General features: G+C 42.1%; 1 protein-coding gene across 34 annotated transcripts in view; it reads left to right on the top strand.

Moving 5' to 3' along the window:
• The window catches only part of ATP2B2 (ATPase plasma membrane Ca2+ transporting 2), a 408,804-nt gene that overhangs the window by 210,841 nt on the left and 172,998 nt on the right, over nt 1–24,965 (top strand). For all 34 annotated transcript variants that reach the window (XM_071755377.1, XM_071755355.1, XM_071755387.1 and 31 more), the window contains one exon: nt 22,839–23,308. In XM_071755377.1, coding sequence (XP_071611478.1) covers nt 23,110–23,308 — 199 coding nt within the window. In that variant the 5' untranslated portion in view covers nt 22,839–23,109. The remainder of the gene's footprint in view (nt 1–22,838; nt 23,309–24,965) is intronic.

Genomic DNA, 24,965 nt, shown 5'->3' on the forward strand with positions numbered 1-24,965 from the left:
TTCTTCCATTTTAGAAATCATTATGGAGTTGCAACAGTGATGGGTGATGTGCCCCAGATATCTAGGTCAGTTTTCCACTTATTGTGGGGAATTATGTAAAAGTAAGTAAAGAAAAAAATGTTGACTTAATCTTGACTGCTTGAGTCCATGTACTTCTTGCTAGGCAAGAAGTTTGACACCTGTTTCCTCAGCATTACTCCAGTGCTTCTTCATTATTTTCTTGTTGTTAAAGCACCTTTCCTGGCAGTGTCACCTTTCATGAGGTGAATTATGCTGCAGTGGGATTAATGAGAGATGCACCATAAAATAGTGAACATTACATCTGATAATCATCTTGATAATGACCTCTATCTGAGGAGGAACTGCAGAAAAAGATGACAATGAGCTTTCATAAAATTTACACCCAATTATCATGGAGGTGGCACTGCTACAGAGCTGTGTGGGCTGGTGGAAGTTCCAGGGATAAAAACTCTTAGGTAACTGCTATTCCCTCCTCTGTTAAAGGGAAAACAGGTGAGGTTTCACTGTGCTTCTGGGGCCTTACAGATGTCCCACTTCATCCTTCAGAGGCCTCAGTGGGTTGGATTTCTTAGATAGAAATTGGTCAACAAGATATTTAAGCTGAAGAACAAAACTTTTCTCATTAGCATGAATCCTAGGAGATCAGCAAGCCCAGGGCAGAGCTGGTTGGTTCTGAAGCTGGAGATCTGGCTGCCCCCAACCTTCTGTCCTAATCTTGGGGGGTAAAGGAAAAAAGAAGAAAGTGGAATTAAAATCACTGTATACAGAGGCAGCTCGGTGGCAGAGGGAGATACTCCTTCAGACAGGAGGTTTCCAAGACTTTTAGGATACGGATGGTGAAGGGAATTTTAGCTGGATAAAACCTGAAATACTTAAACTGCATTAACAGCAATTGCTGTGATTGACTATGATGGGGTTACTCCTTACCTGACAAGATTTTTATTATTTTTTTTTTAATGAGTCTTTTAGAACAACTTCTTTTATAACCACTGTAGTGTTTGCAAACGTACCTTACATAAATGTCCTTCCCTCTGTAAAAATGGAAACCCCTAAAATTTATACTGGTGTTCCTGCTAGTTCAGTGGTTTGAATTTGAAATTTTGACTCTTTTTTAAAAGGGCTATTTTTGTAGTGTTCCTTTTCAAGGTTTTGTTCTGATAGTGAATTTCCAGATACCTAAGTTTGACTGTGTGTCTTATGCTGCTACAGAACTCTTGTTTACAAATAGAAGCTTTCCTAATGGAAAGTTGCTGGTTAATGCACTGCTAAGCAAATGATCTCTTGTCTAAAAGTTTCTTGCAAGGTTAATTCTGGGAGAGAGTTTTAAACAATTAGAGTCAATTCCCTGTGAGAAGGAAGCAAAGCTCTGAGGCTGTAATTCAAAAGGGAAATCTATGTAATTTGAATAAGAATCTGCGGATAAGATACAGAAGGTTGTGAACATCAGTAATGCAGAGTGAATTATTCAGGATGGCATGGGAAATAAAGAGATTGTAGAGATAAGAAGTAGAGTTTGAAAGGTGTCTACAGCAGCAAGTCATTTGGTGCATTAGAAGCAGATCAATAGATTGAAGCAGTCAGCACTGAGGCCCTGCTCCTGTGCAGGTTTTATGTTGAACTGGATTTAGTCTGAGCCTCGGTCCATGTGAGTGGCAGCTTTCCAGAGAGCTCTGGTTGGTTCAGATGGATGTGTGCTGGGTGCTCTCAGCAGCTCTTCTGCTCTGCTTCCTTCAAAAGAAGTTCAGTTCCTGAGCCCCAGAGCTGAGGGATGCTCACAGGAGGGATGCTGGTAGGAGCTGCTGCAAAACTGCAGCATTGCTCACAACCAAAATGTGGATGTAGGGCACAGACATGTCATAGAATCATAGAATCATAGAATTAGCTGGGTTGGAAGGGACCTCAGAGATCATCAAGTCCAACCCTTGATCCACTCCCCCCATGGTTCCCAGCCCATGGCACTGAGTGCCACATCCAGGCTCTTTTTAAATGTCTCCAGGGATGGAGAATCCACCACCTCACCGGGCAGCCCATTCCAATGGCTGATCACCCTCTCCGTAAAAAAATTCTTTCTGATATCCAGCCTAAACCTCCCCTGGCACAACTTAAGACTGTGTCCTCTTGTCTTGTTGAAAGTCGTCTGGGAAAAGAGACCAACCCCCCCGGCTCCAACCTCCTTTCAGGGAGTTGTAGAGAGCGATGAGGTCTCCCCTGAGCCTCCTCTTCTCCAGCCTCAACACCCCCAGCTCCCTCAGCCCTTCCTCACAGGACTTGTGCTGGATCCCTTCCCAGCCTCCTTGCTCTTCTCTGGACCTGCTCCAGCACCTCAATCTCCTTCCTGAGCTGAGGGGCCCAGAACTGGACACAGGACTCAAGCTGTGGCCTCCCCAGGGCTGAGCACAGGGGCAGAATCCCTTCCCTGGACCTGCTGGCCACGCTGTTCCTGAGCCAGCCCAGGATGCCATTGGCCTTCTTGGCCACCTGGGCACACTGCTGGCTCCTCTTCAGCTTCCTGGCAATCCAGACTCCCAGGTCCCTTTCTGCCACTCTGTGCCCAGCCTGGAGCTCCCCATGGGGTTGTTGTGTTGAACCTCATCCCGTTGGGATCAGCCCAACTCTCCAGTCTGTCCAGGTCCCTCTGCAGAGCCCTTCTGCCTTCTGGCTGGTCCACACTTCCTCCCAGTCATCTGAAAATGCATCATCTTCCCCCTCTCTGATGGAGGAGCAGAGGTTCTTCTCAAAGTAGAATTTATCAAAAAGAACAATATTGGGTTAAATCCATTTTCTTTGAAATTGATGGTAAAGCTTCAACTGATGTAAATGGGAGTAGAATTAGGCCAACAGTGATCACTTAAGGGAGATAAAAATCTAGGCTAGAGAAAAGGCAAAGATCAACTCTGCACAGATACAGAAATAGTTTCTGTGTGTTATTCCACTGGTTACTCCTGTGTGCTTTAGTACAAGTCAGAGGGCTCCTTTCTGGGGCAAATGTCACTTAAATCCTTGTCCCAAATTTTGACACCCAGTTAGTGGCTCTCAGCTGGTGGGATGCAGCTGTCCTAAGCTGCAGCACAGCATTTCTGTCAGTCAACATTTTGCTTTCAGAGATTGTTAGACTGGCAAAACATTGCCTGACAGGTGTATTTTGGTGAGCCCTCCTTGCCCACTGAAACTTTTCCTCTTCGTGTAACTTTCTTGAGGATTTCTTGACAGCTTGTGGGTTGTGGCCACTAAATAGTTTATGTGAAAGTGGACTGAAATACTTCAGCAGATGGACATAGATCAGCTGTATGACTTGACTTTTGACTGTGCCATCCATGTGTTATCAGTGTCACATCTCTGCAGGAGGATGCCCCTGGTAAGCTGCATGTCTGGTTTTTCTTGTGCTGTGAATTGTGATGGCACTACAGGGAAATGTGTTTTGCTAATCAGTCACGTGGTGTTGAGGAATTCAACTCTTTTTCAGTCACTGATTTTCTTCTTATTTGCTTTATGTATGTTGTGTATCTGTTCTGGAATAGAATCATAGAATCATAGAATCCTAGGGGTTGGAAGGGACCTGGAAAGATCATCTAGTCCAACCCCCCCTGCCAGAGCAGGGCCCCCTAGAGTACATCCCCTAGGAACGTGTCCAGGTGGGTTTTGAATGTCTCCAGTGAAGGAGACTCCACAACCCCCCTGGGCAGCCTGTTCCAGGGCTCTGTCACCCTTACAGTAAAAAAATTTTTTCTGATATTCAACTTGAACCTCCTATGCTCCAATTTACACCCATTACCCCTTGTCCTATCACTGGTCACCACTGAGAAAAGCCTAACTCCATCTCGCTGACACTCACCCCTTACATATTTGAAAACATTGATGAGGTCACCCCTCAGTCTCCTTTTCTCCAAACTAAAGAGACCCAGCTCCCTCAGCCTTTCCTCATAAGGGAGATGTTCCACTCCCTTAATCATCTCAGTAGCTCTGTGCTGGACTCTTTCAAGCACTTCCCTGTCCTTCTTGAACTGAGGGGCCCAGAACTGGACACAATACTCCAGGTGTGGCCTCACCACTGCAGAATAGAGGGGGAGGAGAACCTCTCTTGACCTACTAACCACACCCTTTCTAATGCACCCCAGGATGCCATTGGCCTTCTTGGCCACAAGGGCACATTGCTGGCTCATGGGCATCTTCTTGTCTACCAGGACCCCCAGGTCTCTTTCACCTCCACTGCTCTCCAGCAGCTCAGCCCCCAACCTATACTGGGACATCGTGTTGTTCTTCCCCAAATGCAAAACTCTACACTTCCCCTTGTTGAATTTCATCATGTTTCTCCCTGCCCAACTCTCCAGCCTGTCTAAGTCTCTCTGAATGGCAGCACAGCCTTCTGGTGTGTCAGCCACTCCTCCCAAGGCTTGCTGTATCTGTGTGCTTTCCTTCTGGAAAGGCTGAGAGACCTGGGGCTTTTTAGTCTGGAGAAGACTGAGAGGGGATCTAATTAATGTTCATAAATATCTGAGGGCTGGGCATAAAGAAGGAAGAGACAACCTCTTCTCACTTGTGCCTTGTGATAAGATGAGGGGCAATGGAATCAAGAGAGAGCACAGGAAGTTCCACCTCAACATGAGAAAGAATTTCTTTACTGTAAGTGTTACAGAGCCTGGAACAGGCTCCCCAGAGAGGATGTGGAGTCTTCTTCTCTGGAGACTTTCAAGCCCTGCCTGGCTGCATTTCTGAGTGACCTGCCCCAGTTTTGGTCCTGCTCTGACAGGGGGGTTGGACTCGATGATCTTCAGAGGTCCCTTCCAACTCCTGACATTCTGTGAGTCTGGGGTACATGGAATGTCTTGTGCAATGGAAACACAGCCCTGGTTATAACCTGGCTCTGGGAAAAAAAGCAAAACAAACCTATAAAGGAAATGACAAATCCACCGGTGGGTTTTGTGAAATTAAAATGGCAATTTATCTTTGCAGGATTCCTGTTTTTAACTCCCAAACTGGTGAGCTACTCTGGAAAGCAAAAGCTGGCATCTTTAGGTCCTCTGTGCATCTCTGGTTTGGGTGCTTCTTTACACTGATGTAACCCCAGGGATCTTTTAATCATCAGAGAAGAAGTGCTTTGCAGTTCCAGCATGACTTCTCTCTACTCTGAGCTGCATCCTCAGCTCTGGGAATCTGACTGTTGCCTCATCACACCACATCTTGAGTGACAGTGGGGTAAACAGACTCAGCAAATCAGCTGTCATTCTGTGTGCTGGCAAGTGGCAGATCAGGTCAACCAGAGAAGCAGCTAAACAGGAGCACACACACAGATTTTCTTCTGTCCTTGCCTTTTGACTGTGATGTAAATGAAGAGCACGGGTGCACAGAGTCAGACGAGGTTTTCCAGCCTGGTAAAATGAGGTGTTTTGTATTTCCACAAGTGCAGACTCCCAAGTGTCAAACCTCCTTTTCAATAAGGGCAATGTAGGTATTTTATTAATGGTTATGCTAGGACTTGGTAGGTTTTGTTCTTGTAAGAAGTTACAAAAAGGAAGATAAACACCAGGTTATGCAGGAACACATCTGAGGAAGTATTTTCTGTTCCTTTTCAAAGAAGGCAACACAATAGACATAGGAACATATGTGAGTAATCTGTGTTTATTTCAAATGCTCAGCTCAAAAACCTCCAGTGATTTACATAGAGAGCACCAGGTTTAAATAGGCTGGAGCAAGAGGCAGCATCTTGTTAATCCACAACCTGGCTGAGTTGCTCACTGAAATCAAGAGCAGACTTGGATTTCTCATTTTGTGGTAGCATGTGGGCTTAGGTGCATGCAAATCAGAGACCTGGGTTATGTTTTGATGGGTTTTGCTTAATTTTCTGAGATAAACTTTATATTTTTATTTGTAGGGGTTATATTCAGACATGCAAAGATTGTTGTTGGCAAATTGTCAGTGATTTCCTTCAGTGAGCCTGGAGATTGTTCTGGGGAGAATTATCCTTGTAAGATTTCTGATTTTAAAAATAGGTTTAGAGATTACATAAGTTTTTAGAAGCACAGCAATTTCAAGTCTCTGCTGTGTGAATTATTTCAGATGGCTCCACAAAAAATAACCAAGAAAAACAATTCTCTTGTGCAGGAGGTGGCAATTGGCTTCTCTTGGAAGTATAAAGGAGTTGATTTGTATTAAAATCTTGGAAACAACTGGATTGCAGTTTTGTTTCCTGGCAGATTTCATATATCAAGTAAGTGCAGGGATTTTGAGTTAATAGTTCCCCAAAATTAATCATCTTTGGCAAATCCCAGTGTATAAGATTTGATGGTGTTCAAATTATTGCACCTTGTACACAACATGCTAGTGAACTCTTTACTAGATTTAGTGAATTTTGGCTGTGTTACACAGCCCTGTTCAACACTAGCACAGATTTTTGTAGAACTTCTGACAAAAACTTGGGCAGTTTCATGATCCCATTTCAACCAGTAGAGGGAGAGATTCAATTTTATTGGCTCATTTCTAGATGTATCCCCATCTATGAAGATGTAATAAATGCCTTTTGGAATCTTTTACTTGTCTAAAATTTGTGAGCCTGGTGTCAGATTAAGCCATGTGTAGATCTGTGATGATAATTCCTGCTTGCTGATTTCCAGAAGTTCAGTTGTGCCCCGAAAAATTCAGAGGCTTCCCCAGACCAATTTGATGTAGAAGAGGGAATCAAAATGTTGTAGTAAGTGACTGATTTTGCTGCAGCAGTGTTTCTTCCTGAAAGAATTACAAGCCCAAGAAATCAATAAAGCAAAGTACCATGGAACTAGATGTAGTTTGAAAAATGGCAGTAATCAATTCATCTTGGCATTTTGGGGGTATTTCTTCCAAATGTCTCAAGATAGTTCTTCCAGAAATTCTCTCCTGGACCTTTACTGATAGGTTGGTAGGAAATGAACATAAGACTTGATTTCATTTTCAAATAAAAAATTTATAGTAAAAAACCAGGTAATTCTATGTTGTGTCACTTTTTGGGAGGTATAACCAACAGAATGCAGTTATTTTCACCAGAAGCTTTATCTAGGTGGAGAAAAGTGAAGAAATAAAAGTGCTGAAAATATGTAAAATTTCTTAAGATTTCCATATCCCTAAAGTAGTTCTACTGACAAGAACAGTTGTTGGTTTTAGTCTTGTAATTTTCAAATCTGCTGGGAATCTGAAGTGAAAGGTGTGGTGCCTGGTGAATGCCTAATTAACAACAGCATAAACTGATTGAAACAGAATATTTCAATCTAAAATGGTTCATGGTGCCTGTGGTCTGAGTTATTTTGGTGGAAGTCAGTGCATCCAGCCCACCCCCAGACCTGGTTATGGTCTCTCCAAGAGTAGTTGTGAAGTTTGCTGAAAATGTTAGAATTTGGAGCATTTCACAGTTGGGGTCTTCTGTGGAAACAGAAAGTTTGGGTTCAGTCCTCTATTATTTTTATTTAATTTGAGAATTGAGCAAGTCTTTTCTCTGTCTAGAAGTATATTCTTAGTCTATAGAACTACTTCCACACTTTGTTTTGCTCATCATTAATTATACAGTGAGGTTGGTTGGTTGGTTGGTTGGGTTTTTTCCCTATAAAGTGGAACAGGCTCAATTTGAGAAACTAAAAAAACCCCAGCATTATGGTCTGCATGACCAGGTATAGACCTGGGCTGGGAAATAAAAGTGCAATTTGACATTTTCACCCCACCACTGGCCTCTTACTGGCATTGCTGGCAGAAAGGAGCAGCAGGTAGCATGGAAAGCCCCCCCTTTGGTAGCATGGTAGATTTATGCTGAGCTAAAATTGCTGGGTAATTGCAGACAAATGGTGTGGTTTGATTGAGGGACTTAAAACTAAGATGCTTATCTAACAGCAAGGTACCAGTGAGGAAGGCAGAGCCTGGAGCTGTGGGAAGAGGCTTTTGCTGCTCCATTTGTGCTGTGCTGCCACTTGTGTGACCAGGCTGCTCTGATGGATGGGGAGTTAAACTTCCAAAAAAAGAGTACTTTCCTTACTTTGCCTCTCCAAATAGGCTCCATTTAGTCTGCAGGTTAAATAGAGGGTCAGCAGATTATATATTTATGTGTGGTATCCATTTCTCAGTATATATTTACAACTGAAAAAGGTACATAGAGAAATGCAAATTGACCTAAGGCTAGCACCATACAAAACTGACATTAATTACCAGATTTTTTTTTTTTACACCAAGGAAGTGTTTGTTTTATTTTTTTTTTTCAAAAAGGGGAAAAAAAAAAAAAAAAAGAAGAAAAAAAGGAAAATTCAAGATCTTACTACAACATCCAGAAAATTGACATCTGTTATGTAGTTAGTGAATAAATGGTGGTCATATTCTCCAATGGAAGATTTCACTGACAGTGCTTGCTGCAGCCTCTTTACAAAAATACCTTTCCCAACTCAGTTGTCTCTGCTGATCCCCATCACTGTGGTGAAGAGATGAGGAGGGAGTTGCTCCCAAAACAGGCAAGTAATTTGCTGGAAATAGATTTGAGATCCACACATTTGATTACAAGGAGAAATCAAGCTGAGCTGGTGCACTCTGTGCAACCCAGGTCTGTGTTCTCTGCAAGAGACATGGTTAAAATCAGCAAACAATCGTGCTCTGTAGCAGCTGAGACATCCAGATGGTCTCAGTTTATCCCTCATTAAAACACATTTCAGTGTTCCAATCTTTAGATAAAGATAGGCTTGAATAGCTCTGGCAGGGCCCCTATCCTAACAGAAAGGTCACAGGCATTTAGGCATCACAGAAAATGCACCTCAGAGCACCCCTTTTTGGGGCTTGTACACCAGTTTGCAAACTGGGAAACTGGGCAGGTCAGAGGGAGAGCCCCCAGAGCAGGTCTTTTCCAGCCCTGTTGGTGTTCCACAAGCTCTTGGTGCCTTGCACTGGTGCACATGGACAGCAGCTGAAGGCACAGGCTTTTTTGCTTTCCTGCAGGTACTTGGGCTCTCCAGTTTCACTGCTGAGTTCCTGATAGAATTTCTTGCATCCTCCTCACTGCAGGGTGAGGATCCAAGTGAGTCCTGCAGGAGGTGTCCTTGGAGTGAATGCTGCTCCTGGGAGAGCCAAGAGAGCATCTGCACCTTCTCTTCCTGCCATTAGCTGGAAAAGGGAAGAAAAGAGAAGCAGCTGGGATGATCTGATCCATGTGTCAGATGGCCACAGAGTGCCATGTTACTCAGCTCTTACTTTCCATCTCCCCTCATTTGCCAGGGAATTAATGAGGACCCCAGTTGTGCTGAAATTTGAGTATCTGCTGAAGGGCTTTGCTGGGTAGGAGTCTGTGTATCCTGCAGCTAATTATGTCATTAATTTATTATCTACTGATGACCAACAAGAGAATTGCTGAGGATGATTCAGAACCTACATGGATATTCTTAAAGTATTTGTTTACTGGATTCTGGTAACTCCTCATAACTACTATGTAGCCACGAGGAGCCCATATATAGAGCTACAATTCAGGTATTCATAGAGAAAATTCCTATTTCTTACTTGTTCAGTTGTTTTTTTCCCCCAATATATGCAGAGTTTAATAGATGCAGAGTGGGAAGATTAATCTTTCTTCCCCCTCACATCTCCTAATGAAGAAGCTACAGCTTTCTAGTTTGAAAAGAGAAAATTTTCTTTTTAAGTTGCTATTAATAGCAGAGAAAATTAAAAGCTCATCATGGTTAGGATGAGATCCCAATTGAAGTTGACAAGGAAGAAGATATTTAATAAAAGTACCAGGCATGATGATGGCTTTAAAATAAATCTGTGTGTTAATAGCTAAATTATGAGGTGATAATCTGATGGTCTATTTTAAAATGTGTGTATAGGAGGATTTTTCTGATGGCCCCCATAGAGAATGTATGGTTGTTAGGATGTCCTGTCCTAAGAGGGCTGGTTTGGTTTTTTGGTTTTTTTTTTTTGGCTAATTGTTTGATTTTAAGGTTGGGCAGCAACATTTGACATAGCTGTGATCACTTTTTATCCATCAATTGATGTCTGCTGCTGTTTTATCAGCTTATTTTTCTGAGCCACCAGCTAGGATAATGTGCTTGAGGGAAAATTATACCCTACATCAGTGGTTTTGTTGCAGCATGTTGTACATTATTGGTAATTTGAATGCACCCAGCTAAAAATAGAAAGGTTAAGTAGTATTCCAAATGTTGCTGCTGTGAAGCAGAAAAAGAGTAGTGTCTGTACCATATATATTTTTGAGGGAAGAGTGGTTTTATTTTGTTCTTCCCCTTTCAAAACTGCTTGCTGAAATGAATGCTTTCCTTCAAGCTGCATGGCAAGAACAGAGTGGTTGTGCTATTTCTCTTCCTATGCTCTTTTTCTTCTTTCTGATGAATTTTTAGAATAAATGAGCCCTGGTATGAGGTGGCTTTTGTATATACATCTGCCTGGCTTCCCCTGGGATGGGTGGCATGGGCTGTGCCACTTGGAATTGCAATCAAATGGTGCTGGTTGCCCTCTCCCCAGTCTCTCACCTCTAATGCAGTCGCTTCAGTTCCTTTATTTTTAATTCCAGTGGTGTTAAACATGTCTGATCTTTCTCAGATTTTTCCAGTAGAAGGGGGTGATGCTGTTGTTGTGGTTGATGGATTCACACACCGAGGATCTGCGATTCCTGCAGAACTGTAGTTTTCTGATTTCTTTTCCAGAAGAGCTTCTTTCTTCTCTGTTTATGAGAACAATTTATGAAAGCAGCAAAAACTGTGTATTTTGCTAGAGCTGACTGATACACGGATACTTTTATTCCTTGCTGAATGCCCTATTTAAAACCTCCACAGAACATCACTGAATGTCTTTCAGATAATGCCCTCTGAGGTTTAAAACCTCCTTTTTGACTGCTCTCTTTCTTAAGAGTGACCTTGGCTGACAGTTTCTATTGTACAACTGAGTCCTGGGGGGCTTTCTTTTTTTCTCTCTCATCCTTTCACATGGATTTACGTGGTGCTGACTTTATCTCTCCAGTAGCTCTGCTTTTATTCCAGTGCAGTTAAGATGTTCATAGTTATAAATCACTTTGGAGAACATATGTTTGTATTTGATTTTCTTCTAGATTAAAAAAAATCATGGGAGATGTTAGATTTGCTGGTGTGTGAATGTTTTCCTTACCTTGCCCCTGATTGCAGGACACTCACATCTGGTTTTCATGGCAGGTGACAGGAATAAACCAGCTAATGACCTGCAGGCTGGAAGAGCTGGAGGGGATCTGAGCTTTTCTTTTGGGTTGGGAGTGGGCCAGGGGGTTCTTCATTCTCTTCCAGCTCTTCAAAACCTAAAAAATGGACTTTAACTAAATAATATTTTCAACTTGCTATTACCTGCAAAATCTGCCTGTGCTCACAGCTGAGATGTTTGCCTTTGAAGCTGGAATTCGGTGCTGTCAAGGTTTGGATCTATGTTCAGTAACAAAGAGGTAATTTCATCTTTTTAAAGAGAGTTTTTATAATGCTGGGTGTTTTGGTGTGACTGTAAAATTTTATTAGGTGGATTTTTTTCTGACCACAATACAAAGCCATGATTTTGAAGAAAGATTGCTTCGAGGTTCTACCACAGAACTCATCTTTTCTACAAAGCTAAAGGATTATTTTTCTTTTAGTTCCAGTCCTTGCATTATTGTGGCATAAAGGAGATGGAAACAGATGCACGTTTTGTAGGAACTTAATTCTAATGAGCATTCTGTTATCATTACTGGTAACTTCATTTTTCAGTAATGTGGAATCTCTTAAAGTTTGATTTTATTTTGTTGTACTTTTACAGGCTGCCTTTGAATTCTGAGTCATATATGGGATGTTCAGGCATGCCATGTAATATATAGGCTTGGCTTTTTATACATTTTGTTAACTGTTCTTTAGAGGTAGGCAAAGTGCTCATAGGATTTATTTTGACATAGCTCCTTTTGAGATGTAGAGGCTTGAAGGAAAAAAAATCCAGTGGTGTTGTCAGCAGTGGGACAGGAATTGCTGTGGATTTTCCTACGGATTGCTGTGAAAAGAGAGAGGAAATGTGTCTGGGAAGTGCTGGGGAAAGGCAAAGGGGAGTGAAAGAGGAGTGAAAAATCTCTCCTTGGAAGTGGAGAGGATCAAGAGAGGCTGTGGGCAGTGTGGCAGGGACAGTGTGTTCTCTGCAGGGAAGTGCTGGTCCCCTTGGGGAAGGGGAAGGGAGGCAGCAGCTGGGAAGTGAGAAATCCAGGATGCTGGTGGTGGTGGGAGTGTGAGGAGCAGAGAGGGAGGCATGGATTGCCTCACTGCAGGGACTGATGTAACTGGGCAGGAAGCAGAGGAATAGAAGAGCAATATCAGGGGAAGACAAAGCTTTTATATCTTGGGCAGCTTGAACAGGTCTGTGTGGTGCTGGGGGGGATGTGATGTGGTGTGGGGCTGGGGCTGGGCTGGAATCTGCTGGATTTCTGTGCCCTGCTGGGTGAGAACAGCTGTTTGCTTCCAACCCTGCCCAACAAAATGAAAATATTCAGGTGGCTGATGGCCTTGTACTGTGTATAACCATGCTTTGGCTCTATCCAAGCTAAGTGGAAATGGTCTCTTGCCTTGAAGCATGCAGGCAGCAAGACCAACAAAATCTGCTTTTGATGCTTTTTAATAGCATTGTTAATTACAATTGGGTCTCTTTGCTCTTGTTTTTGGGGAGCTGCATACTACCTCAAAAACAAAATAGCCTTACGTGAAAATTCTCTTTTTTTTTTTTTTAAGAAACACATGAAACAGTTCTTATTGTTAACAAAAAGAAAAAACATAGTCAGAAAAATAGATTCTAGCATCCAGTTTTCATTTGCAGCCATTATGGAAAATAGTGCATGTGAAAAATTTTCCATTTTCAATTTCAATTCTACTTGTATATCTTTCTATTAGATCATTAAATAACAATGTATTGTATTTTGTATTTTTTTTTAACCAGGCAATATTTTTTCACATTTTTTTCTTCATATTTCATAATTCTGCTTATGAAAGCTGGATTTTCTGAAGCTCATTAATAACCAACAGTGCTGCACTAGAAGCTTCAATATTTGTTTTTTTATCTTACTTGTAAAATCAGATACCTCTGATGGCAGGAGGCTGGGCTGCAAATGCAGACTGCAATTTAAGTTTGGTTTGGGTTGTTTTTTTTTTTCTTTATTTCCCTCTCCTCCCCGTGGCCCAGCTGTTTCTCATGGAGATTTGGATCATGCTCCAGCATTTCATCTGCTCAACAACCAACAGCTGAGTGACAACACAGATCTCTGACTGCAGCTGCAGCTGTGTTTGCTGCTTCTCCTGACTGCCTGGCCCAGTTGTGCCTTGAGTAACACCTGAAAAATATAAGGAGAGAGCATCTCCCCCTGCAAAAATGGGCTCCTGGCTCTCAGTTTTGAAGCCACTCTTAAGTAAAAGACACTGTTATGGATGTGAGTCTCAAATAGAGCATTTTTGGATAACTACAGCAATCTGCTTCCATTTGGGTTTGGCAGTGCTCTCCTGTCTTTTGTCTGAAGTTCTGTGAATATGCTCTGAATTTTCTTCTTACAAAGAGGGAGGTGGCCAGCAGTGCTCACCTCATCCTTTTTACTGCTAATGATTGGTGAGTTACATGGTAGGTGCTGGCAAAGGACAGAAAAACAAGCATAGCAAGCCCTGATTTTTCTTTTCTCTGAGTGGTTTCCCCTGGGTTGCTGTGTAGAGTCTGGAACTTTCTTAGGGATGTTGGTGTCAACACTGATCATTCCACCCTGGCTTGGAATTAGATGTTAAAAAAGGGGAAGGTCTTTTTTATTAAGAATGTTTGGATTTAATGTTGTCCATGATGTGGAGAAGTTGCAAAATATCTGGAAGAAACCATGATACTTCCTAAGTAATCATCCATACCAGGGAAGCTGCTGTTTAAACAGGTGCTTTTAGCAAAATCATCATCCACTGGGACTTTGATATGCTGGATGTAACTTCTGTCTTCTTTTTCCTTTAGGAATTGCTAACTTTTCATCAGATAGAAAACCCATCAACCTGTATGCCATGTTTGCTGACATGCATTTATTTTTTTACTCTGGTTTCCTTGCTGCAGTTTGACATAATGCAAAGAGAGATTCCAGCTGACCAAGGAATATTTGGTTTGGTCCTTTTACCTCTAGAATTCAGAACAGAACACAAGAAAATGTGTTTTGCTGCAGCTAGCAGGTTCTGGATCTCCTGCTTTTATTCCCTGTTATCCTACAGATCCATACTTAAAAAAGCATGACAACAGTCAACTTTTTAGTAAAATGAAACCATCAAAATTATAATTCATGTCATTTTGTGCTCTTCCACTGTGCTTCCTTGCAAGCATGGATGAGCTCTTCTTGCTTCCATCTAAATCAGGAAAAGGCTTCCATTTATCTCCAGCTCATTAAAAAAATATTAAAACTCTGGCCTCCTCACAGTATTTGAGACTCCTGTTCTGCCAAAATTTAACCAGTACTGGAAGTATTTCTGCTACCATTATCAGAACTCTCAAAATAGTTGATGGAACCCCCAAAGTGCTGGGTTTGAGGAGGGCAGATGTCAGGTAGATAGGATTTGCTTAATTAATCACAATTTTTAATATTAGAAGTTTCTGTGAAGCATTGTGGGGAAAAAAATATGTACCTAGCAGGAAAAATGGCTGTTTCTACCTTAGTATTATAACATTGTGCTTGTCTTAAGGTAGGAAGATAGAGAGGCTGCTTAATATTTCTATAATGAATCAGTTACTAATGGATTAAAAATAAATTAGGAACCAAATTCAGTGACCCTTCTCAACTGAGACTGAAAAAAAGTCAAATTTTGGAAGTGTGGGGTGGAGTTGGACTGTCAGCTATATTTAATCAGTCTCTCTCAAGCTGAAGATGCTCTTCTGGAATGAAGTTAGGTAACCTGTTTCTTTGAAGATATTCTGGAGAATTTGCTGATTAAAATGAGACATAATCAGATACCAGGCCCACAGACTATAAAAGCACAGACTTCTCAAAATCCCTAGAAATTGCATGCTTCAAGCTTGGATCTTCTGCATGCTGAAGCTCATGTGGTAATTCAGTTTCTAGACTGAAAAAATCCCTTCCAGCTTCAGCCAGTCTTATGATTTGCTTGTAATATAATATTTAGTATTTGCTTTTAATAATTTGCTTTTACAAAGCTGCTAAAAAACAAATATCTGAATTGAAGTCTGAATTTTATTTTTTTTTTTGTATACTGAGTTTTTGTCCTTGTCCCTTGGGTTAACAGTACTGTAATGGACAATGGTACAACTTTATTTTTGCCAAAAAAAAACCCCAAAACAAAACAGGGGGTGGGTGGAGACACAGAAAAGGCAGCTCAGCAGATCTCTGCCTGGATGTGCTCCGAGCTCCATCACTGCTGCAATAATCTCTGCTGGACCCTGCATCTTAGCTGATTTAGATTATTTTTTTTAGATTTAGATTATTTTTTCCCACATCTGTTTCACTTAATGATGTCTGAGTAGCTTTTTTTTTCCAGCTGTGTTTTTGATTAAATTGATCACACAGTTTGGGAGTTGGCCTTCCCTGTGCTGTGTGGGTGCCTCTCTGAAATCGTGGCAGCTACACCTGAATTTTCTGAAGCTCCTGTGCATGCAGAATGGGTCTTTAGAGGTTCAGTGCCAAAAATGCAGCCCTGAAGAACTGTGTTGGGATGGAGTGAATGAAAGAAACCAAATTTTGGTTCCTCTTTGCAGTTGAGAGCCGAGGGAGAATAAACCCCTAATGAAAAACAACTTTTCGTTATATCACTGAAGGCAAAACAAGATAAATCCTTGTTAGTAGTAGCAAGGAATGAGAGAGGGTTCTTAGCAGCTGGCAGGGAGGGTACTGGGAGCAGCTTTTCCAGCAGGAGCTCCCCTGCCCCTGGGGCTGATCCCGCCCGGATCCTTTCGTCCCGCAGCCGAGCGCTGAGCGGAATAAAGGGGTCGGGTTTCCTATGGCAGCCCCGCTCCGGGGAGCAGCGGTAAAGAGAGGGGAGCTGTGGTGTCAGAGGAGGAAGGATTTCATCTGCAGGGCCTGATGCTTCTTAGAAGCTGGCAGGGAGGGCACCGGGAGCAGCTTTTCCAGCAGGAGCTCCGCTGCCCCTGGGGCTGATCCCGCCCGGATCCTTTCGTCCCGCAGCCAAGCGCTGAGCGGAATAAAGGGGTCGGGTTTCCTATGGCAGCCCCGCTCCGGAGAGGGAGCTGTGGTGTCAGAGGAAGGATTTCGTCTGCAGGGCCTGATGCTTCTTAGAAGCTGGCAGGGAGGGCACCGGGAGCAGCTTTTCCAGCAGGAGCTCCCCTTGGGGCTGATCCCGCCCGGATCCTTTCGTCCCGCAGCCAAGCGCTGAGCCCCCGCTCCGGAGAGGGAGCTGTGGTGTCAGAGGAAGGATTTCATCTGCAGGGCCTGATCCGCTCCCCCAGAAGCCATCGGTGGAGTCGTTTCGCTGGCTTTAATGGGAGCGACTGGGTCCCTTTAATGGTGTTTTTGTTCCTGTCGGGAGTTGGTTTGTTTGGCTTGGCTGGGAGCACCTACAGGAGTAGCAGTGGGAAATAGACTCGGGATCAAGTTGTCTGCTAAGGACTGCCCGCTGCAACAGGGCACTGGAAGGGGTTTATTTCACTAGGGTTATTTTTGGGTTTCCCTCGGTGTGCTGGAAAAGGATTTCAGCCAATTTCTGAAGTTTCAGGCTGCTTGTTGAAAGTTGGAAGTAAAGAGGCTTGTTGCATAAGTGAAATTAATGATACCTTGTGCCTCTTTTAAGGAAGGTTTTTTTGTGACAGTGCCTTTTTTGCCTTCATGTAATCAACCCTATCTTAACAGGAGGCTTGGAATAATTTTTATTTATCCTGACTGATAACAAAACTGGTACAAGGCCAACCTGATTGGTGGCCTGATTACTGGAGTAATACTGAACAGATTGGGGAAAAAAATAAAGTTTCTTTAGAGGTTAGTTCCCTGTGATCTTATTTTCTTATTTTCTTTTTTTTTTTTTTAATTCTTTTAATTTTAAATTTTTTTTAAAATTATAATTTAACCTTATTGCCTTTGTTGTCATCTTATAAGGGGAAATATATTTCTCTCTAAGAGTGACAACTGAATGAAGCATCACAGAAGAAATTCTTATTTTTTTTGTAGGTGGGCTGTGCAAATGTCTCCCTCCTGTGTGCTCATCCTGAATAAATTATGCACAAGTTAAAATAATGCAATTTGAAATTCATTAAGAAATGAAGTGCTGAAGTCAGAATTATTTTCAGACAACACCAAGCTACAAAGTTCCATTTCTCTTTGTTCATCTTGGAGCCTTGGTATTAAATGAAAATTTCACACTTCTGAAGGTGCCAACCTCCTTTTATTCGGATGGTGTTTTTCCTTAGTGCCTTCTGTGTTCTCTGCATTCCTGATAATTAAACTTCAAAGTCAGTGTTTGTGTTAAGAGTGTGAGTTTGAGCATCTTTGGGTGTGTTAGATTAGCTTGGTTGCCTGCTTGGGTAGACAGTTCCCAAAAAATGTGTTCCCAAATGGATGGAGAGAACAAGGAATTGTGTAACGTGGTGCAGCTGGGCCACACTCAGTTTATTTCTTCCATCTGGAGACTTGTACAGAGCAGGTTATGGGGTTCTTTCTTGACTGCTTTCACCTTGCAAATGTCTGCCCTGAGTTTTTCATCCTCTGCAGGATGCTGTCAGCCTGTTGTTTCCCACTCCTCATGGCAGAGTTTGAGAAACTCAAAAAAAAACAAAAAACCCCATCTCTTGGATGATTTTGCTCAGGCCTAAGGGAAAGGTCCCTTCGATCTGCTTCCTGTCCCATTTAATCAAGGAATGGTAACAAATATAGATCCATCTGATTAAATACCTGCTACTCACTAAAATGTGATGCTTCCAGCACTATTTCCCTCCCTTAATTCTCTATAGGTCCCAAGAAACCAGCTACCATTATATCTACAGCCAAATAATAATCCCAGTGGAACAGTAATACTTCATACAGAAGGGTGGGAACTGCTCATTCCCTTAGGGGACTTAATTAATTAATTTTCCTCTGCTAATTCAGGGGGACCCAGATCTGTGTCCCTGTTTCTCAGTTGCCTGCTGAGGGAATGGTTCCTGGGAGCTGCTGCTCAGCCTCCTCCAACCCACTAAGAAGTTGCTCCCTTCTTGTCCTTCCTCCTACAAAGCAGGCAGATTCTGAGAGCAGAGTTATCATCATCTTAAGAGGAAACAGCAAAATTAGGAACATATCCTGAATTTTTGGAGTTGTTATTTGTCTGGACCTTTCAGGACCATGAAATGCAAGTCCCATGATTCTGATCTGGTGAAATCTGGTTTGTTACCTTGCTACAAATTTTTGTGCCAACAGAAGGGCAAATGGAATCAGGTGGCAGAATATATGGTGATGATACCTACTTAGAAACCATTCTAACACCCTGTGACAATATTTACAGGCTTCCAAGATGAGACTTTTCCTGATTAGGGAAATCAAAAAATAGTTTTCCCAGCAGGCCTGTGGTTAGCTCATCCAAAATGCTTGTGTTTTAGTTGGCAGGCATTTTCTTTAAGCAGCTAAATGAAAAATATTTGACTTGGGCTCTACAGCTCTACAGGAATGGAAGCCTGTTCCCCAGGACACAGCCACTCTGGAAAAAAACCAAGAAAAACCCTAAATGATTCAAGTTTGTAGTGCACTAGCATAAGGAAAATCCATGGGATCTTTAGGGAAAAAAAATAAAAAATTCCAGAGCAAGGTAAAGACTTACATTCTGACTTTTCATCAGAAAAATCAGGTTAATATTTTGCTTGGGTTTTTCTAGGATGTGAAGCCTTTGCTACCTGAAGTGAATCTAGGTAGGCCCCTCTTGTCTCTTGACCACATTATACTGCTTTTGTCAAACTTCACTTGTGGGAATTTATAACCCAAATTTCTGGCTACTAAAGCTTGTTTCAGAAGCATTGCTAAGAACAAATAAAAATAAATAACCTGCATTAAAAGCTTTTGTCTGGAAGGACGATAGGCTATTGTGTTTTTCAGTTACTGAAGTTCTTTATTTCTCTCTGCTGAAGATGCCTGTGGAGGACTTGTTCCTCCAGGAGTTGTCACTGGGAATGGTGAGACCAAATGTGCAGAACTTTGAGGGGTAAGTGATGGTCTCCTAGAGTGGTGTCAGAAGCTGTGCTCTGTGTGGCCTGGGAAGCATTTGGTTCTAAATCTACAGAGCACACTGTAGAGGATGCTCTTAAGTCTTAAAGAGCCTGAACAGACTTTGGGCTCAAGAGGTTGAGAAATTTTGGCATGGAGGGGACTCAGGGCTCCTCTGAAAAGAAGAGGGGAAGTCACAGAGTTCCCTGGTTATTTCCCTGCCCCGGTGCAGTGCACTTTCTGCTGCTGAAACTTGGATTTTGCTCAGCTGGTGGAAGCACATGGCATTTTTTTCACCTAATTTACACACCCATATTAGTTAGAGATCAGTCTCAAGTTTAGAAGTGCCTCTTCCTCTTCAGGCTGTGTCTGGATCTGCAGTTCCTAAGAGGCAAAAGAAGATTTGGTCTTGGAAGTGCTGAGGGCAGGGCAGGGGCACTGTACCTCAGTCATGGCAGTCAGTTTGGTTACAAACCTACAGCTTTTTTAAGATCAGGCTTTCTCAGTAGTTCCCACAGATGACATCCAAATATTGAACATATCAGTGGTTTGAATGGGTTTTATAAAACAATCCTTTCCCTAACCTTCTCCTCCCCAAACCCAGCCATCCACACCTGGTGAAATACTTGGATTTCTTGTAGAGGACACCCTGATTTCCACCCACTTCTCATCATCTGATCCATTTTGGAGATGGAAAACCTGGCCCCCCACTGTTAGGAACATATTGCCACGTGCCAGGCTCAGGTTTTCTGTTCCTCAGCACTTGTTGAAGGAACATGAAGCACTGGAGAAGGGTGAGGTTGTCATGTTTCAGTATCTAACCAGGTATGCAGGGATGCTGGGCTTCTCAAAAAAGAGGTTCAAGGAGTGAATGGAGCCAGAGGATGAGAGAGGTGCCTTCCCAGTGAAAAATGTTAGTGATGCTCTGTGCTTTCTGTATCTACCATCTGCCTTTCACAAACCTGAGGTGGTGTTTCCCAGGCACTGTAACATGGGGTGCATCGAGCCCAGCAGAAATTCTGAGTCATTTGTTTTAAAATCACTGAAGGAATCATAAAATTCATGTTTGTTGATTAATATTTAGTTGAAGGTGAAATAAAAAATTAAGCAGGCAAATGACTCAAGCATGCTAAATAGCAACAGCACTGTCTAGATGTGGCTGAAAAAGGACAATGAATTTCTAAGAATAGGAGTAAACACATTAATGTGTAGTGATGGCACAGTGAGGCAAAAGAGATGCTTTGCTTCAGTGTGGTGGACACATTCCACAGGAAAATCATGCAGAAAACATTTTTTATACTGAGTGTAGTACCTTTTGCATCACTAATGATTATATTAGTAGATGGCTCTCCTCAGAACATACTAGTAATTGCCTTTCTAGTGTGCTGTTATGAACAGTCTAAGAACAATTTTATTTTATTATAGAGGTGTTTTAAAAGCCCCCAGGACCAGCAGAGCCCTGTAAGTTAGGTGAATGGTGGTTTTTGGTTTTTTCCCTTTGTTTTCTAACATCATGTCTGTTTTAGTCATCCAGTGTCCAAGCCCTTGCAGAGTGCTTTCCTCAGAAATAGGTTCTTTTTTTTGCCCACTGGAAGTAAATAGCAGTCTGTCATTTTAACTGTTCACTATTATTACTGATGTCTCATTTTTCACAATATTTTTTTCTGGGTATTCTTTTTCGTGATCAAATCTGAGTCTGTGTTTTGATGTGGCTGTCAGCAGCAACTTCTCATAGATGAAGCCAGAGTCTGAACTGCTGAGTTTAGGAAAAGGGGGGCATAAAATCAGTGGAGGTTGTGGTGATTCAGTGCCTCTTGGGATAAAGTCTGTTTTACTGGACATCTGTGACATTTCTATCCTGCAATTTTTTTCAGAATAGTGCTACAGGCTGATGTTATTTTTATTCAGCATACTGATCCATCCTGTTTAAAAACTAAGCAATAGTGAGTAGGGTCTTTTCTGCAGCTATGCATAAGCAATTATTTAAAAGTGAATTGATATTGTGACCACTGTCCAGCATGCAGTCATGGAAAGTTTGAGTGGTTTTGACAGCAGAATAAATCTCCTCCCTGGCTATTGCTTGGCAAATAAATGCCCTTTTTCATAATGACTTCCAGTTTCTCTTTACTGTATGAAGCATTTTGTGCTGGAATTCTTCTGAGCTTGAAAAGCAGTATGTGAAATGAAGGTTGGCAGGAGGTCTTAGCACTGGAATGTGTCAATAAACAGGATGAGCAGAAGCAGAGTGTAGCAGCTGACTGCTGGTTTAATTGCATTCTCTTCATATTGTAGGGAAACTCTGGTACTACCTTTTTTTTCCCCTCCACAGAACTCAAAGGCACGTTGCTTTTCTATCTGTAAATGAGAGAAAAGAGAGAAATATCTGTAAATTTCTATCTGTTTGCCTACTTGAGGAAGGTAGAGTAGAGAGCTCCAAAGCAGGTAATGCCACTGTGGGTATTAGTGGGTGCAGTTTGCCTGGTCTTCCACGTGTTGGAGCAGTGGTAGTGCTCTCAGATCTGGGGAAATGCCAAACCTGGGTTTTTATGTTAAATACACATGGACAGGAGATGCAAATTGGTGCTGAGGTACAAAATTGATACTTGAAATTGTGCTTGTACTTAATTCCACTGTGTGTTGCTGTACCCAGACAGTACAAGATGTGCACTTTGGCTGCAGCAGGGTTGTCACTCTTCAGGCTGACAGTGGGATCAAAAGATCTTTTGTATTAGGAGAAACCTATTCTGAGACCTATAGATTAGGCAGTGTGCACACACTAACCCTCTTGAGGCAAAAAAAGAAACCTTTAATCTCTCTTAAAACTCTGCCAAATACAAGAGCTGGTTTCAGCAGTGCTTAAACCAGCTTCAGTAGAGTATGGGATGCAGAAACAGGTTTTAAAGGCTGGTTTTAGCTACTGTCTACCAGATGGTCCAAATGTGACTTATTCAACACTGCACATGGTGGAAAAAAAAAAAAGAAAAAGAAAATCAGAAAAATCCCAGCACCACACCCTGGTTGGTGTGTGTCTGCTCTGTGCCCACCACCTGCCTTGGAACAGGCATGGCTCTGCCTGGCCAAACCAACATCCACAAGTGTTGTGTGTCTTTTCTGGGCTGAGCTTCACTTTCACAGAAGGCAAGGCTGCAAGATGTAATGTATTTAAATGTATTCTGAATTGGTAATGGTAACTCGAGTTTTTTCTGCCAGTTTTACTGTCTTTGTGCTGAAAAACACAATTGTGCTTTAAGCCATTATGAAAACTGGTGGTGTTGAACTGATTTTTCTTACCTGGTAGCCTTTATGGGAGAGTCTTTGTTCCTGTCAGATGAAAGGCTGATGTGGCTGTATGAACCAGAGCACACACTGGAGGTGCATCCAGCATGCTGGACTAATCGCTTACTTATTAATATTCATGAGTCAGCTCATTTAGTGCCTGCTCTTGGGACTCGATTAGAGTAAGCAACACTGCTATTGGTGCTGTGGCTGTAGAGAGCTTTATCTAAGGCAGAGCCAGTGTTATCCTGGCTGCAGATGCTAGCTCTGACTACCTGCAGCATTTCACAGGACATCTGTAGTGTTTCTGCATAGCTGTTCCCAAATGGCAAGTCAGTCTGCAACGACGGAGAGAATAAATTTGAGATCACCTTGGTAAAGTGTTATTGCACACTCTTGTAATGAGTCCTTTCTGTTTTTTTCCCCAAAGGTCCAGAGGAAGAAATGACCATGTAGATTCTACAGCTTGGGTGCAGCATAATGGGCAGTGGTGAATGGAGTGGAGCTGGTCTGCAGCCCTGAAAGCAGCAGTTCAGCCAGGGACACCTTCCCCACCAGAGGCACTCTCCTCATCGCTCGCTGGACACACACTGGATTCTTTTTAATTCTTAGGTTGGGATTCAAGACTCCTTTCCTTCGATTTTTAAACAGTTTTAAGATTGTATCAACTCTTAAGGAGTGGAGCAATATAATCAGCAACAATGGGAGACATGACAAATAGCGATTTTTATTCCAAGAACCAAAGAAATGAGGCCAACCATGCAGGAGAGTTTGGGTGCACGCTGCAGGAACTGCGCTCCCTCATGGAACTTCGAGGAACAGAAGCAGTAGTAAAAATTAAAGAGACGTATGGGGAAACAGAGGGGCTCTGCAGACACCTGAAGACATCACCAACAGAAGGTAAGCAGATTGCCCTTTAGGTGAGTCAGGGGACTTTGCATAACAGCTCTCCAGGTAGTGAAAGAAAGAGGTCTTGTCTCAAACCTGGACACGATCCTTATGGTGCTGCCATGAATCTCAGCAATAATAAAACAAGAAGAGTCCTCAGAGACAGAAGATAAAACCAATCCATAGCTAAGACTAGCACGAGAGCAAGAGGTGCTGTTTATCCAAACAGCTAAATGCACTAATTATTCCTTAAAGGGCAGACAGAAAAACCCAGCACCTGTTTTATGGCATTATAAAGAGGCCTTAACACATATGTTCTTGGAGGTAAGAAAGTGCAGATTAGTTGCTTCAGAAAAAAATCCAGGTATTTAGACTTGAGACTGGAAAATGACCTTTTGAGATACACATTGTTACTTTGTAGATCTATGCATCAAATATGTATTTTGTGGTTAGTAATCTTGACTTGCTGTATTACCATAGGTAGTTTTGCTTGAATTGTAGCTACATATGACTGTCTCAACATTTTTACAATTTTGACTTCTTTATAAGATTATACTCCTTTCTTATGTTTAATAATGCCAATCATAACTCTTCAATATCTGTTCTTCTAAGTGTTTTTGGAGTTCTCTACCTGATCATCAGCCACTAGTCTGGTTTTCAACACTCCTTCCAAATATTTCCCCATAAAATACTGACAATGGTGGGACGATTACTTCTCCTCATGCAGTTTTCCTGTTCACCAATGCCTCCTCTTTTACTGCAAGTAAAATTCTATTTAATTCTAACAATTCTATTTTCACCACTGTATTTTCATCTCCAAGGCATGCTAACACTTTTGGAGGTTTTAGTCTTTGAGTTTGTACTATTTATCTTGTCTTGTAAAGTAGCCAAGATGCTAATTTTAAGTTAGAAGTGTTGGCTGTGTTCCATTCTCCCCTTTTAAAAACTTAAATCATTTGGTTACCTCCTCTGTTTCAATGCTTGAAAGTCTTGAATTATTGGTGTAATCATGAATACATCAATTGTGGCAACACAGAGAGTGATGCTTCAAATTGCACTACTTGAAGAGTCCCAAAGGAGCAGCTATCAATGCCTCATCTGAAATTAAAGTCACCGTGGTCCTACACTTAATCGTAGACAGTCTAAGTATTGTTATAAACATTGTAAACTATAAAGCTGTGAACACAACCTTTTCATCATAGGATTAATTGCCTAATTCTGTATTAAAATGAGCAGCAGTCTCAAACAGTGGTCCAGCACTCATGTGCAATCTTGCATTCTAACTAGTGGCAAAAGGAGTGTGGCTCCCATTTTCTAGTCTGGCCCAAACAGCTGATCCTTCAGGCAGGACCTGATCCTTCAGGCCCTTGTCTGGCCCAAATAGCTGATCCTTCGGGCAGGACCTCTCTTCATACCTGTCAGTTGCTCCCAGTAGGAATGCTGAGGTAAAAAAATGAGACCCTGCCACTTTTCTGGGATTTCTGGATGTCTGAGCCTTTCAGAGAGGGGCCCGATAGCTGCTGCATGAGAGAATCTGCAGTGGTTCTGACAAATCCCTGACACACCTGGGGAATTCCAGACAGAAGTGCAGGATCTCTGTGTTTACATGACAGAGGGAAAACTGATTTTTTAAATCTCTCCCTTAGCAGTTTGAATACCCCTCAGCAGT

The sequence above is a fragment of the Heliangelus exortis genome, chromosome 12 (genome assembly GCF_036169615.1).
Source record: "Heliangelus exortis chromosome 12, bHelExo1.hap1, whole genome shotgun sequence".
In the NCBI taxonomy this organism is placed as follows: domain Eukaryota; kingdom Metazoa; phylum Chordata; class Aves; order Apodiformes; family Trochilidae; genus Heliangelus; species Heliangelus exortis.